This window comes from Hydra vulgaris, chromosome 12, assembly GCF_038396675.1.
Source record: "Hydra vulgaris chromosome 12, alternate assembly HydraT2T_AEP".
Lineage (NCBI taxonomy): Eukaryota > Metazoa > Cnidaria > Hydrozoa > Anthoathecata > Hydridae > Hydra > Hydra vulgaris.
In genome coordinates, this window is record NC_088931.1 from 42,388,549 (window position 1) to 42,403,176 (window position 14,628).

Below are 14,628 nucleotides of genomic sequence, written 5' to 3' on the forward strand. Positions count from 1 at the left end.
TATCGAAGTTTGCGAGACAAAGAAAAGTTCTCTTATTAAAGTAACAGTCTAATGGTTTATCTTGCATTCAACTTCAGTAATAAAGTTTTTAAGTCACTGAATATTTCTTATATACCAAAGCTGATCAAATTTGTTACCACAGCTGATCGCTTTGGCAACAAATTCGGCTTTTTAAAATGTTGTTTATAAATTAGCAAAAAATGTGAAACCTTGATCATTGCCCCATGGTTAAGAAAACTTGAAACAATAAAAAAAGAAGGATTTTTAAAAACTCAAGTTTGAAATAAATATATTTTTTGATTATATGTATATACAATATCAATTAAAAAAATTTATAGTCTATTTCTTAACATAAGCAAGCACACCTATTTACGCGACTGCTTACATAAACATATATACAAAGTATTTTCGCCTATGGTACACACACATATATACAGACGTTTTGATAGGCTCATTTATTTTTGCTTTGATTTTTTTTATTTTGATTTTGATTAGCTCTTTTATTTTTACAAACTTTAAAAGGTTAAGTTGCTAAAATTATTTGTAAACATTATTAGAGTCTATTAATCAAGAAGAATTAAATCAATAATTTATATGGTATAAATGTTATGAGTTATATTAGCAAACCGTTCTAAGTTCGGTATTTCCTAGGTGAGTCTGACCACTGTATATGTTCTCAGTTAATAAACTTTGTGAGTGTAATGATTGATACCCTAAATGTTGAATTGATTCATTCATAATAGAGCTTTCTTTTTTTAACTTTTTATTCTTTCCGGTCGACTTTCGATTTCTTGTTTGAATACCATCTTTTTTCATAGTGAGTGGTCGATTAACCTGAATTTAAATTTATTATGTTGATAACTAGTCTGAAAAATTTTGGTTTTTATATAAAACCAATATTTTTTGGAGATATGAGTTGTTAATAATTTTTAGAAAATTTTTTAATATGATTTAATTAACCATAAAATAACTAAAGGAATTGAAAAAGATTAAAACAAATATTTATCATTGAAATAGTTTACTTTATGTAACTTGTAATATAATCCACATGCGTTACATACTGGTTCACCACTTCCATTCCTTCTCCATAAAGTTGTTTGTGATGTTTTGCAATTTGAACAGACAATACCAGTACGACGAGCTTGTGACTAAAGAATAATTTTTAAATAAATATTTTTTTAATATTTTATTATCAATTTGACTTTTAGCTTTAATAGTAATTAATTAATATTTTTTTATCAAAAATTTATTAAATTTAAGACAATAGACTTATTCAAATGTTTCTCTCTTTCTCAACTTTTTTTCAGCAAAGAAAAAAAAAATTACCAATCTCCTCTTTGGTTTAATTAATGGTCGATTAGCACCGTTCATTTTATGATAAAGTCCACACGCATTGCAAAGATAGTGTCCTCTAGTATCACGACGCCACAAAGGTGTTGATGTAGCACCACAATTCATGCACTCTCTTCCTTCAACTGAAAATATAAAACATGCAGAATAAAAGTACGACGGAACTCATTGGTTCAAACATTCAAATTCTGGGTGAGTAAATAAGGTAAATTAATGTAGCACCACTATGGTCCGATATGTTGCAATTGGATTAAAACAATATATACATTACTCTTATTAACAATTTTTTATAATTAAATATTGTTGGTTGTATTAAACTTGAAGTTACAATAGTAATATATGTTAAAAGCAAATGAAACTTAATTTAATATGAAATTCAAGTTAAAAGTTGTTTATTGTATTTTTCCATTATACGATAATTATTGTTTAAAAAAGTGTAATAACAAAATGAAGAATAAAACTTATATTTACAATAACAACACTTGTCGTTATTGTGATTCCTTTTTTAACAAAATATTTGACAGTATAATAATAGTTACAAATAAAACTTTTTTCTGATATCCAAAACTTATAATATTTTACAAAGTGAAATTTTTTTTAAATCACTCTTTTTAGTAGATTAACTGAAGATAGAAACCGTTGAATATTAGTGAAAAACCGCATTTTTTTTTATTCATTTGAAATTTCTTCTAATTCTGGAAAACATTCCAAAAAGAAAGGAGTTCTAAAATATTATTTTGAGAGTCAAAATATAATTTGATGAAAATTGAAATTTATTTATAAATTATGATTCTATTAAAGGTAAAACAATTTTAGTTAAAAGAATATTAGTTTAAGATGCTAGATAATTCAAGATGGTAGATAATTAAATATGGGTAAAAACATTTTTAAAAAGGATATTATGTATTTTCCTAACCTACCTATGCTATGAAGTGAAGTTCTTTCAAAAACGTATAGATTACTATAGGCTGCTATTATAAATGTCAGCAGATATAAATGAAGTTCAAAGAATTTTTAGATAACTAACATATAGGTTCTAATGGTTTCGATAAAAATCTCAAACGCAGATGCAATATTACAAAAATGATATTAACTCACATCTGTGACATACACAACTGACTAAAGAAACTATCAACATAACTACACCAACAAATGTTATCTTTACCCCCATCTGAATACAATGTATCTTTATGAAAATTATGTTAGTTAAATTATTAAATTTACTGATAAAAATATGAAGAACTTTCTTGTAAAGACATTGTTACCAAGCATGGCTGTAATAATTGTGATCAAACTGCAAGCTATTAAGATCTTTTGACGAAATGATACATCTTTCTTCAATTTTCTGTTAAAACTCTGAGGAGGTTTAATGTAGATTTTTTTTTTTTATAGTTTGCAAATAGGAGATTTTGACCGGACCCGAAGTCTACATTAAATTAAAAGATACAAATATTGGTGTGTCAGGATAAAACTTGATTTTCTTTAGAAAGTGAAAATAAATTAGTTTGTGGCGTCCATATTTCACTTGAAACTTAACATAGGCTTGTCAAGCATTTTTGTAAAGCATGTTTGTTCATGCTTCACTTGAAACTATATGTATTTTCAAAGAAGGTTTCACTTGGATATAATCAATTTCATATAATCAGCTTCTATTTCAAGGTGTATCTCAATAAGTCTCATTTGGTGTTAGATAGTTAAAAACGTCCAATGCAGCGTACAAAAACCTAAACAAGACAGAATAGTATTGCTGCGTCTTAGAAAAGCATAATGGATAATAATTAAAGCCTTATTCTTTTTTTGTTCAGTTCAAAACTGTGAAAAGATTTTCAAGCATGTATGTATATTACATCTTTTGTTGTGACATTACAGAACTTAAAATATTGTATGTGGCATTTAAAATATTACATGTGGCATTAAATTTGGCTTTTTTATATTCTAAAGAGGTTTGATGGATTAAAATTAAAAATTTTTTGTGCTGATTTTTATTAAAATTAAAATACCTTCCAAAAAATTACCCCCCCCCCCCCCCCCCCCCCCCCCCCACACACACACAAGTAACCCCTGGTTAAGGAAATTAGTTTTTTTTAAAGTATTTTTTACTTTTTCTTAAGTAGTATGCACCTGCATTTTCTCTTATTCTCTTAAAAGTTCACACGATACAAAGCAATAACTATTGTCTCGTAATTTTGCAAAGTGAAAAAAAATCTGTTTTGTTTTCGTATTTTGATAAAAGTTTTGTATCGTACGTATTAAAACACTGTTATTTATTAAATAGAATCATAATTCAATTTTTTTCAAATCATATTTTGACGCTCGGTAATAATGTATAAAGTAAAATATGATGTTTAGAACTTCTTATGTTTTGAACGTTTTACATTTCTAGAAAAATTGTCAAAAAATAAAATATGGAGTTTTAATTTATTGGCAATAGTTTTTATCTCATGTAAATCTAATTTTGTTATTTAGGTGCCCCAAGAAGACCTAGCGGGCTTGTCACAGAGCTCCGCGGAAGTGCATTTAACTAGGAAGTTCACGCCTCCTTCCTTACCGTGAGGCGAATATATGTCCAGAATTCGTTTCGAACATTGATCTCCTGCTTTTAAAGCAAGTGCTCTAACCACTACGCCACGGCCGCACTTTCTATTGAAAAGACTGGGTAAAGCCTAGTGAAAAAAGTGGGTAAAATCTACTGAAAAGAATGGGTAAAATGAAGTAAAAACTTCAACTGAAAACCTTTAAAATAAGGCCGTGTAAATGATGTCGGAAAAAATTATATTTTGGATATAAAACATAAACTGCTTTAGCTCTCCATTCTCACAACAGGCTATAATAAAAATCAACAATTTAGTAGTCACGCATGACATAAAATCACTCGTGTTAAGATTGTGTCAAAATTCTTTTTTTAAAATTGTGTTTTTGTTGTTCTGTTACTCTCCTTTTATAAGGCAACTGTTTATCATCAGTAGTTAAAAATGGTTATTTTGTAAAAAAATATTTGAAACACAACTATATTACAATAATTTGTTTATTTATTACTTAATTATTACTTGTTTATTTACTGAATGTAATAAATTATTTATTTGCTAAAAATAAAATAACATTATTTACTGTGATCATGTATGTTTTTACAGTTTTGTATGCCAAATTAAAAATTATAAATTTTTTTTTTAATTTTATATGCAAGATAGAACTTCTTGTTTTTTAAGAACATCTTCTTGTTTTTTAAAAATTAAAGCCAGTTCTGGCTTTACTTTTTAAAAGACAAGAAGATGTTGTTGGTGAATAAAACTTTAATGGTGATGCATATAGTAAAATTATTTGATAGAGTAATATTACGTTAATAAAATTAAAAAAATATTACGTTAATAAGTAAAACTACGTTAGTAATATACCTATCCTATACGTAGTAATATGCAAGTAAGAGTTGGTTCTACTTTTTAAAATATAGGAAGTGTGTTATTGGTAATTAAAACTTTAATAGCGATCTATCTTATACGCCGAGCCGTGGCTTGACTTTTCCACGCACACCATTCGGGAGATGGGAATTTTTTAAAAATTTAAGTTTAAGCACTTTGAGAATAAAGTCAATAGTCTTACATCGATAAACTGGTATGATTGAGGAATAAAATGCCAATATTACTGTTATAATTCCTCAATTATTGAAATTTATTTTATTTTATCTTTAAATTTTTTCTCTAAAGTTTTCTTAAACTGTAAATTATTTTGTTAGTTTCTCCTCTCTAAACGTTGTAACTTTTTTTATTTTTAATGCAAATAAATATTTCAGTCATACTTTAATTTACGTATTTCTTTCTTAAATGTTTTTTTCTTGCAAAAAAGGTGTTGCATATTTTTTTAAATGTTTCTCTCAATAAAAATAAGTCTCTCTCAAAACGAAGGTTAACAAGTTTTTTGATCAAAAAAATACTATTTTCTCAAAATGACGTTTTTCTCGTAAGAATGATTTTATTAAAAAATTATTTTTTCTAAAATGCTTGTCTTTCTCTTTAATTGATTAAAGCTCCCAGGAGTATTGGAAGTTTATCGTTGAAAAAATTGTTTTGTAATACTTTTTATTTTTATATTTATTTACAAAAATATTTTAAAAGTACACGTTGATATTTTAAATATCTAAAAGTTCTAATTCTTATGTAACTATTATCGCATTGAAATATCCGGTAGAAAAATAACATAAATTTATATAATAGAATAATTGTTAGAGATATCATTTTTATAATACTTTAACTATATTTTGGCTCCAACTTAAAAAATATGTTTAAAAGAATGCATGGATATATTGGCTCTTTAAAAAATCTTTTGTTTTACTGATCTCTCCAATTTCCAGTAATACAGTTGACTTATAACGCAAACATTTGAAAAAAACCACACAGTTTTTCATTCGTTAATTTTTTAAAATATAGAAAAGCTTCTTAAAAGCTGCAGGTATTTAAACAAACATTAAATAAAATGTTCTTCTGATTTTTATAGACAATCTAAAGATGCATAAAAAAAAAAAAGTATAGCATGCAATAAAAAAATTATTGGAACAAAAATCCCAGATCCCAGAATTATAGCATTAAGAAATTGTTTTTATCAATTTTCACAGACACAAAAAATTGTTTCTTTTGAGTGTTTCTAAGTCAGTTAGCGTGACTTGTATAACATTATCATATATAGTGTGACTCGTATAGCGCGACTCGAATAACGTAATTATTACACAAGTTGAAGAAAGTGTTACAGAGCTATTTACTTTATCTTTCAGAACTATCTATTTTAGCTATCTTTCAGAACCATCTATTTTACTATCTAAAGAACTATCTATTTATTATCTATTATCTTTATTTTATATTATCTTGTAAAGTCATCTATTTCAAACGTATTTTTGAAACTATCTGTAGGAATTTCATTCTAGCCGATATAATGCCAAAGTTATCTTTAGCATCAAAACTGACGGTCAACCTTTAATATTTGAATCGTAAATATTTTGCTGATAATTAAAAAAAATAAAGTTGTTTGTAAAATTATTTATGTGCAACTTTAAAACGTTATATTGATGATCATAAGTTTTTATTGGTGACAGGTAAGATGTTTTCCTGCTAATACTTGTACTTAATTCTCTAAATGTGTCTAAAAACTGCTACACTCACACCCATGTAACTTGTATGTAACTTTAGCAACAAAATATCTCTCTCTCTCTATATATATATATGTATATAAAATGTTTTAGCAAACTTACAATCTCCGGAGTTTGATCGGCTTCCTGTTCTGCATCTTGGAAATCCTGGTAACATATCAAATGACATTCCGTTGGATCCAAAATCAGGTTGTGATGCATGAGAATATAGTTGAGGCGGATAAGGGGAATAATTAGGTAAAGGTTGACCCAATTTTAGTTTCATATCTTCAGAACTGTAGTGTGAAGAAATCTCAAGATGTGGTGCTAAATGATCCTTGATATGTTCTTGTTTCATGATATTGTTATGCGGATTTGAAAACTGTGGAAGTGTGGAGCTATATGTTGATCCTGGTCCTATAGTGTTCATGTGTTGCCATATAGAAGGAGATGGATTTCCATAAGTGTTAGTTGTTTGAAATAAATGCGAGCTTCTACTGTTTGTGCATGCGTTTGGTATATAGAGTCGCGAAGATACATTAGGATTTGCTTCTGAGTTGTTTAACGGAGAATGAGGTAAAGGCGAAGGTGGATGACAAAGTGAGTGATAGGAAACATGACCAGAAAAATTTCTTCCTACGTCGTTGTGAGGCCCACTGTGATAATAACTTTCATTACCATCATTGTTATAACTGGGTGAAAGTTCGTTGGGTAGGACAGATGTTTGACTTTCCGGGTACATATACATTGCTGGGTGAAACCACCTCGTATGCTCTCCGCTGTGCATTTCCATTGTTTTCATCAGTGCGGACCAAACTAAAGTTAAGAAGATACAATAGATTACCTTGATATTCTTTGTTAAAATATCATAAAATATAAATCTTAAACATCATTACTGAATGTTTAAAAATTTGTTTCCTGAAGCATCCGAAAAGTAATTTATTATTTGTTATTATCTTGACGACTGTTTTTACTAAATGTATTAAATGTAATTGATAAATAACACTTATTTGCACATCAATCAAAATTTAATTATAATCACTAAGCTTTGTGGTTGCTTTTTCATAATTTAAGTCAATATCTTAGTCTTTAATAAACGATCCTACTAGAATAAATCTTAATTTATGTTTTGCTGCAACCCTTTTGTTTTACTAAGTCGTTTTTACATAAATTATGTTGAATGTTTGTTAATTGAAATTTTGGCGCCTTATTTTTAAGCGACTAGACAAATATAAAAATTTGTTTCTTGTAATTCTGAAACCTAAACAAGTCAATGAGAAATATGTAAAATTAGGCATGGTTACAAATAAAACAAAAATGGAAAATAACGCCATCTTCAGTTTTGAATAACTTGTTACGTTTTGGTAAGTGAAATATGACGTCACAAACATGCTTTTATTTCTGAAAATCAAAAACTGTTTTTTGAAAATCTGAAAATCAAAAACTATTTTACTTATGAAATAAATAACTTTTGCTGCACTTTCCATTTTTTTATATTTAATATTTGAAAACATTATTAAATATGGCATTTCAACGTACTTTATTACTTCCATATCGTTCATATCAACTTAAACAAAGTTAGAAAACTTCAATTATGCGTGTTGTATACAAATCTTTTTAAGTTTCTTAATAAAAAATAAAGATAACAATAATAATTATAAAAATTTGAATTAGATGGTCTTATATAGAAATAGTTGACCAGTTAAATGACCAATATTTTAAAATGGGGTGTTTCAACGGTTTGTGACGTAATTTGTTTTTCTGTTAATCAGAAAATATGTGCTAAACACACTCAAAATGTTCAATGTAACGTGTAAATTAGATTGGGAAAAAAAATTTTTCTCCTCATTAGTCAGAAATGTATGTTTCGTGATAAAGTTAAACTAAGAAACAAGTGTTTTTAAACTATTATTATATATTAAAGAAATAATCCCATCAGAATTTGTAGTCCGGATAACAATTATTAAATATAAGTGGAGGTAGTGCTAGTATTAATTTAATAAGAGAGGTAATGTCAACTTTTAATTAACTAACAATAAACTGCGCAACACTTTTAATTAGCGTGATTGACATTGTCTCGTTCTTTTTATCTCTCTTATAAGCTGATTATGCTTTATATATTGAAATTGATAGTCAAGGTTCAGGTGCATTTTTAATATCAGTTCTATCATAAAGATTACTGAGATGTTTATTCTAAAGTGATTGATTTATATATAGACATTTTATATATTTTCGTTTAAAAAACTGATCGAAATATTTATTAATTTTGTTAATCTTTATTGCGATATAAAAATTAGAAAAACTCTATTGTTAAAAAGTTTTTAATTACTATGGAATTTGGTATTTTTATAGTAAAAGGGATTGCATGTGCTATTTGTCAACGTTAATTCATTCAGGCCTTCACCAAAGATTAATAACACAATATTATAGCTAATTACAATTCTTTCAAAACTTGTTAAATAAAAGGAAATGTTCAACAAGAAATCACATTACCACCCGAGCATAACTTTTTTTATGTTATTTATTCATTTATTTTGAGTCAAAAGAGTTTTGAATGATTTCAAATGGTTAGCTCAAATTGGTTTTGAAACTTAGAAAATAAAATCTTAAACTTGTGCTAACCAAAAAATGGTAATAAGCATTTATTTGAATACAGAAGTGTATAGATATGGTGTTGTTGTGGAGGCTTTCTAAACTGTCCTTTACAATACTTTATAGACCTATAAGAGAAGTTACGAGCTTTTCCAATATCAATCTAATCTTTGAATGATAAAGCTCATATAACCATAAAAAATGCTGTATTTTAAAAAAAGAAAATTCTTGAGGTTAACCGGGGCTCAAAGCACAGTAAAACTAATTAATAAGTTTTTCCGTTAAAGTAATCGTGCTTTAATACTAACGTTTAGCCGCTGGTCGTCTCATTCTTCTAAAGCAGTTGCATTTTAAATATAAAAATAGTACTTGTAGAAGACCACCGGCCGTGTCACTCTTTTGAAGCAATTTAATAGTATTTAGCCACCTGACTTCTCATTCTTTTAAACTTTTAAAAAGATATGTAAAAATAAGATTTAAAAGTTTCACTAAAACTTCAAAACTTATTTTTTTTTTTTTCAGTTGAGAACCTTTGTTTTTATAAAGTTGTTATAGCATCGATAATACGCAAATAAAAAATAATACATTTTATATGGGCATCAACACATTCCATTTAAAAAAACAAAGTTGGATAAACGTATTTAAAGTAATTGAGTAAAAATGAAAGATTTTTTTTTAAATACAGTATTCCGAAAGAGATTCTTTTTTAGCACTTCCAAGCGGGTTTTTGGTATATAGACGCATAATGAATGAATAAAATTAAAAAAACTCCTTTAGAACTTTTTACTTATTTTAAAAATTGTTATATATTAATATTAAAAATCTTTAAAAAATAGTTGTACGTTCGATTTGAAAATGAAGGCCCTATTATTGCAAAGAGTACTGAGCAGACCAAAAAATAATAATTTTACAAAAAGCAACAAAGTTACAAAACTGAATTGAAAAAAGAGATATATGACTTATATAAGTCAAATGAAATATTTAAGTTGTTTATATATAGCTTTAAAATGTTCTTTAAATTAAATTACATTTGTGATTATTTATTTCTAATTTATAAATTTATTATAATACATATATATATATATATATATATATATATATATATATATATATATATATATATATATATATATATATATATATATATATATATATGTATATATGTATATATGTATATATGTATATATGTATATATGTATATATATATATATATATATATATATATATATATGTATATATGTATATATGTATATATATATATATATATATATATATATATATATATATATATATATATATATATATAAATATATATATATATATGTATATATATACATATATGTATATATATAATTACGTATATACATATATAATTATAATATATGTATAGAATATAATTACAATATATATACATATATATCTTTTAATTTTAAATCAAATTTATGATAATATTTTAACTTATTTTCGTTAATTTTCATTAAATTAAAGAAATATGGAACTTTCACAGTACAGATAAAAAGATTTTCATCACGAATAAAATACTTGATCGCTTATCAATATATATTTTAATTATTTTTTAAAATTTAAAACAAGTTGAGTAAAATCACTATTTAAAAACTGCTGACAATATTTTTTACTGATTCAGGATGTTTATAACCAAAATTTTTTTTGTAGTTTTTAACAAAGTATTAGTAGCTTTATTACCACTTTAAAAAACAACGCATTTAAAACAAACAAACAAAAAAACTTAAATTAAAATATTTTAATTAGTTTATAAAATAAAGATGCATTACACTGACGTTACATGTTAATGAATGCATTTTTAATTAAACTCAGTTATACATCATTTTATTTCAATCAAGGCAACCTGTTAGAACATGTATCCTAAGTTAGAACATGCAAACGCCCTAATTAAAATAAACTAGTTCGATTTTTAAAACAGATATACATGTGAAAAGTTTATGTTAAAAACACAGACAGTGAAAAAAATTATCGAAAATAATTACGATAAAAAGAAAACATGAGAATAAGATTTATACTTTAAGGAGAAAACCATAATTTAAATATCGTGTATAAGAAAAACTTTACTCTAAAAACTCTTTGAGCTTTTAACTGTTTCAAAATAGTAGAGACAACTTTATAAACATGATTTGAATAAAGAAATCAAGACATTTAGCATCAGTAATGTATGTCAAGAACATGGTCGAAAAAACTATCATAAACTTAATATTTGAGTTTTATTTTGAATGCTTATTTGTTCAAAACTTTGTACCGACAACTTAGTGTTCTATTTTCAACAGAACATTTTATTAAAATATTCGAAACATTAAATGACAATACCATTGTGCTAGAGGTGAGTAATTTTATTCAAAGGACGAGGTCGAAGCGAAGGGTTTTCTAACAATAAAAAATATTTTAAAAATATCATTGAAGAAAAAAACAGTTGAGTTGAAGTTTTTAAATTTCAAGGAAACTAAAACTCTTCATCTTAATTGTCGTTTAGAAATGTGAAAAACTTAAATCTAAATTCGAGAAATTTTTTTAAGAAATCGGCAGTTAATGCAATAAAAACACAGGAAAGCAATGCCGTAATTTTTTTTTTACAAAAGTTTTTTAAAATGCGGCTTTTCTCACACGATAACTTTCAATATTGAATCAAAGTTAAAAACTTCGCAACGAAATATAAAAAGAAAAAAATGTAAGAAGAAAACGAAACCTTTTGCTCTCTATCTTCAGTTGTCGATAACGTTTTATTTGTGTTATCTTCTTGTTGTTATCGTTTGGTGCTTTATGTTTAGGGTCAAACATTTTCCGAAACGTTCTTACAAAAATTTTTGGTCGGATTTACACCATCTGGTTCGCACCATATGAGATAGGCTTGTCATTTTATAAATCAAAGATTAAAAATGAGATAAAGAAATGATGGCGTTCTATTTATGATGGTACATTAATAAGGAAAATATTCTTTGAATTTGTAACCAAGTTTTATTATGGTTTAAAAAACAACAAATAACTTTTTTTTTAAAAGAGTTTTTAGGTATAATTTACAAAATCCCTTGCGTCTTCATAATTTGATGAAGGCTTTTGCGGTGTAGCTTTGGATTTTATTCTATTAATTTGGAGCAAACGTTCCAGCCAATTGGATGCAAACGCATTAGTCGTCGTTTTTTCGCTCAACTCGGTTACAATAGCCATCTAAAACCAAACGTGATATAAATAGATCAACGTAAAATTATTTAAATTAAATTTACAAAAAAATCAATTTTTCTACTAAGTTTATTTTTTATAAAGCCTCCTCATCTTAAGAAAATTACCTCCCATCCAGTAACACCTTTCTCCCATTTTATAAAATCATTTAACCGCACTTAAAATACAGTTAAATCTATTTGATTTTGTAAGATAAAAATACCTTCATTTATATCAAAAAAGTTTTATAACTTTTTTCCTTATTAAAGAAATGAAATAATCTATTTCAAAAATTTTTAGAAAAATCCTTCTAACTAAAAAACCGAGTTTAAAGGTAAATTATCAGTTAATTTTTTTTTAAAACCGCCACATTTTTTACTTATTTTTACTATTAAATTTTCAGCTTTATTTATGCCCATCTGGTCCATCTGGTGATTTTTTTAAAAATATATGTACAAAACAATACATTAAAATTAGACATCATGTATAATAACAAATACGTAATAGTATGTTTATGTATATATGTGTGTGTGTGTACATATATATATATATATATATATATATATATATATATATATATATATATATATATATATATATATATATATATAAATATATAAACACACTATTACATATTTGTAATAATATTAATTATACACTATTTACATATTTGTAATATTGTATAACAACAAATATGTAATAATATGTTTATATATATATAATAATAATATATATATATATATATATATATATATATATATATGTATATATATATATATATGTATATATATATATATATATATATATATATATATATATATATATATATATATATATATATATATATACATATAAACATATTATTACATAAATTTTACAGTTGTTGCTAATGGGTGGTACTCTACGGGTGGTTTTTTAGCTTTTTTAGTGGTGGTTTTCGGCGAAGCGTGTTTATTAGCGATACTTTCGTTAAGAAAATGTTAAAAGAAAATGAAATGCAAATAAAGAAAAAAAAAACACACACTTTGGTGACACGATTAAAGAATACTTTAATTATATTGTTAAATAGAATTAAACACTATCATTTTAGTTGAAGAGAGAAGAATGGGTGGGATGGGGTGGAGTTAGTGACACAGTTTTAAAGACTGGATACTAAATTTAAAATTTTCAATAATTTCTTTTTATTTTATTAACCCAAAATAAGATATAACATTATCAAGTTTTTAAAAATTATATATTAGATATATTTTATAACTTATATAATATGGGATCCGATACAATAATGCAATAAAAATGCATAAAAATTATAATAAACTTTTTTATTGCAAACTTGTTTTGAACAAAAAGATAAACTGTGTTAAAAAAATAAAACAAATAAAACAACTGTTATTCAAGGATAAACGATTAGAATATCTATTTGCCTTTTAAATGCATATTTCTGGCATAACTTGGTGCCTTAATCCATTTGATAACTTAGACAACGACAGACTGCAAGGTTATCATTCCTCCTAACTGTGGCTTGGCTGCATCGTGACTGTTGTTTAGTGTCACTTATGAACATTTCTCAAAGTGATTTGTAATCTTGCTATAGCAATTGTAATTTAAAGAATTCTTAGAACACTTTGGAAAAAATATCGCGATTTATGGTTAGTTTTTTTAAACCACGTAAAACTTCTTTTTAAAACGAAAGAGAGATACATATTTGTCCAAGCTCACTTTACAACGAAAGGGAGAAACATATTAGCTCAAGCAGGGCTAGTATGCTTACCTTATACAGGCATAATAAAATTTATAAAACTATATTTATATTTAAATCATGTAATTAACATTCCTTCGTATTATACTCCTAAATACTTTTTTAAATTAGTATATTATATCCTAAAATGATTAACCAAAACTAATTTCAACCTGAGCTTAGTATGACTTTAGTCCGAAAACTTTAAAAAATCATATTCTTACGACATTTAGGTCGATTGAATCTAAAACTTACTTAAATTAAATATAACTCTATTAGTTATATTTAATTTAAGTCTCAGTTTTAATAAAAAATTATTGATTGATAAAGGTATGAGGTCATTTGAACACATACTAATAATTTTAATGTGATAGAGCAATAAGCGAATCACGTAATAATTAGTCGTAGATTGTTTAATAATAATTCAGCTAGCTTGTTGATATTTAACAAAACTTTTTCAGACACCAATCAATACTATCAAGCGCAATCGAGCACAATAAGTAGATTACACTTTTTGAATTCTCGATATAACGTAGTGAAGTATTCTGCTTAAGTCTTTTAAATAAGGCCTTTTTATCGCCCTTAAATTTTTTTTAATAATCTGCTTTTTATAAAATAAAATAAAAACGTATCATAACACATGTCTTCCCTG

General features: G+C 25.7%; 2 protein-coding genes across 6 annotated transcripts in view; both read right to left on the bottom strand.

The window, feature by feature from the left end:
• Positions 1–277: 277 nt before the first annotated feature.
• LOC100208265 (trans-acting T-cell-specific transcription factor GATA-3) lies at positions 278–11,913 on the bottom strand. 2 transcript variants are annotated; one of them, XM_065813315.1, is made up of 5 exons: positions 7,360–7,456; positions 6,587–7,279; positions 1,327–1,475; positions 1,023–1,148; positions 278–834 (listed from the first exon to the last, which is right to left on the bottom strand). In XM_065813315.1, the coding sequence occupies exons 2-5, from the start codon at positions 7,263–7,265 to the stop codon at positions 619–621; spliced, it is 1,170 nt and encodes a 389-aa protein (XP_065669387.1). In that variant the 5' UTR covers positions 7,266–7,279; positions 7,360–7,456; the 3' UTR covers positions 278–618. The 2 variants fall into 2 exon arrangements, with proteins under 2 accessions (XP_065669387.1, XP_065669386.1); XM_065813314.1 differs by lacking the exon at positions 7,360–7,456 and adding an exon at positions 11,772–11,913 and having other exon boundaries at positions 508–834.
• Positions 11,914–12,020: 107 nt separating this feature from the next.
• Positions 12,021–14,628, bottom strand: part of LOC100197539 (tuberin) — a 100,564-nt gene continuing 97,956 nt past the window's right edge. For all 4 annotated transcript variants that reach the window (XM_065813311.1, XM_065813313.1, XM_065813310.1 and 1 more), the window contains one exon: positions 12,021–12,250. In XM_065813311.1, coding sequence (XP_065669383.1) covers positions 12,089–12,250 — 162 coding nt within the window. In that variant the 3' untranslated portion in view covers positions 12,021–12,088. The remainder of the gene's footprint in view (positions 12,251–14,628) is intronic.

Coding starts and splice junctions, on each gene's coding strand:
- LOC100208265 (XM_065813315.1), bottom strand. CDS start 7,265: ATGAAAACAATGGAAATGCACAGCGGAGAGCATACGAGGTGGTTTCAC. Junction 1,149..1,326: donor TTAAACCAAAGAGGAGATTG/GTAATTTTTTTT, acceptor ATTATTCTTTAG/TCACAAGCTCGTCGTACTGG. Junction 835..1,022: donor TATATTACAAGTTACATAAA/GTAAACTATTTC, acceptor ATTTAAATTCAG/GTTAATCGACCACTCACTAT.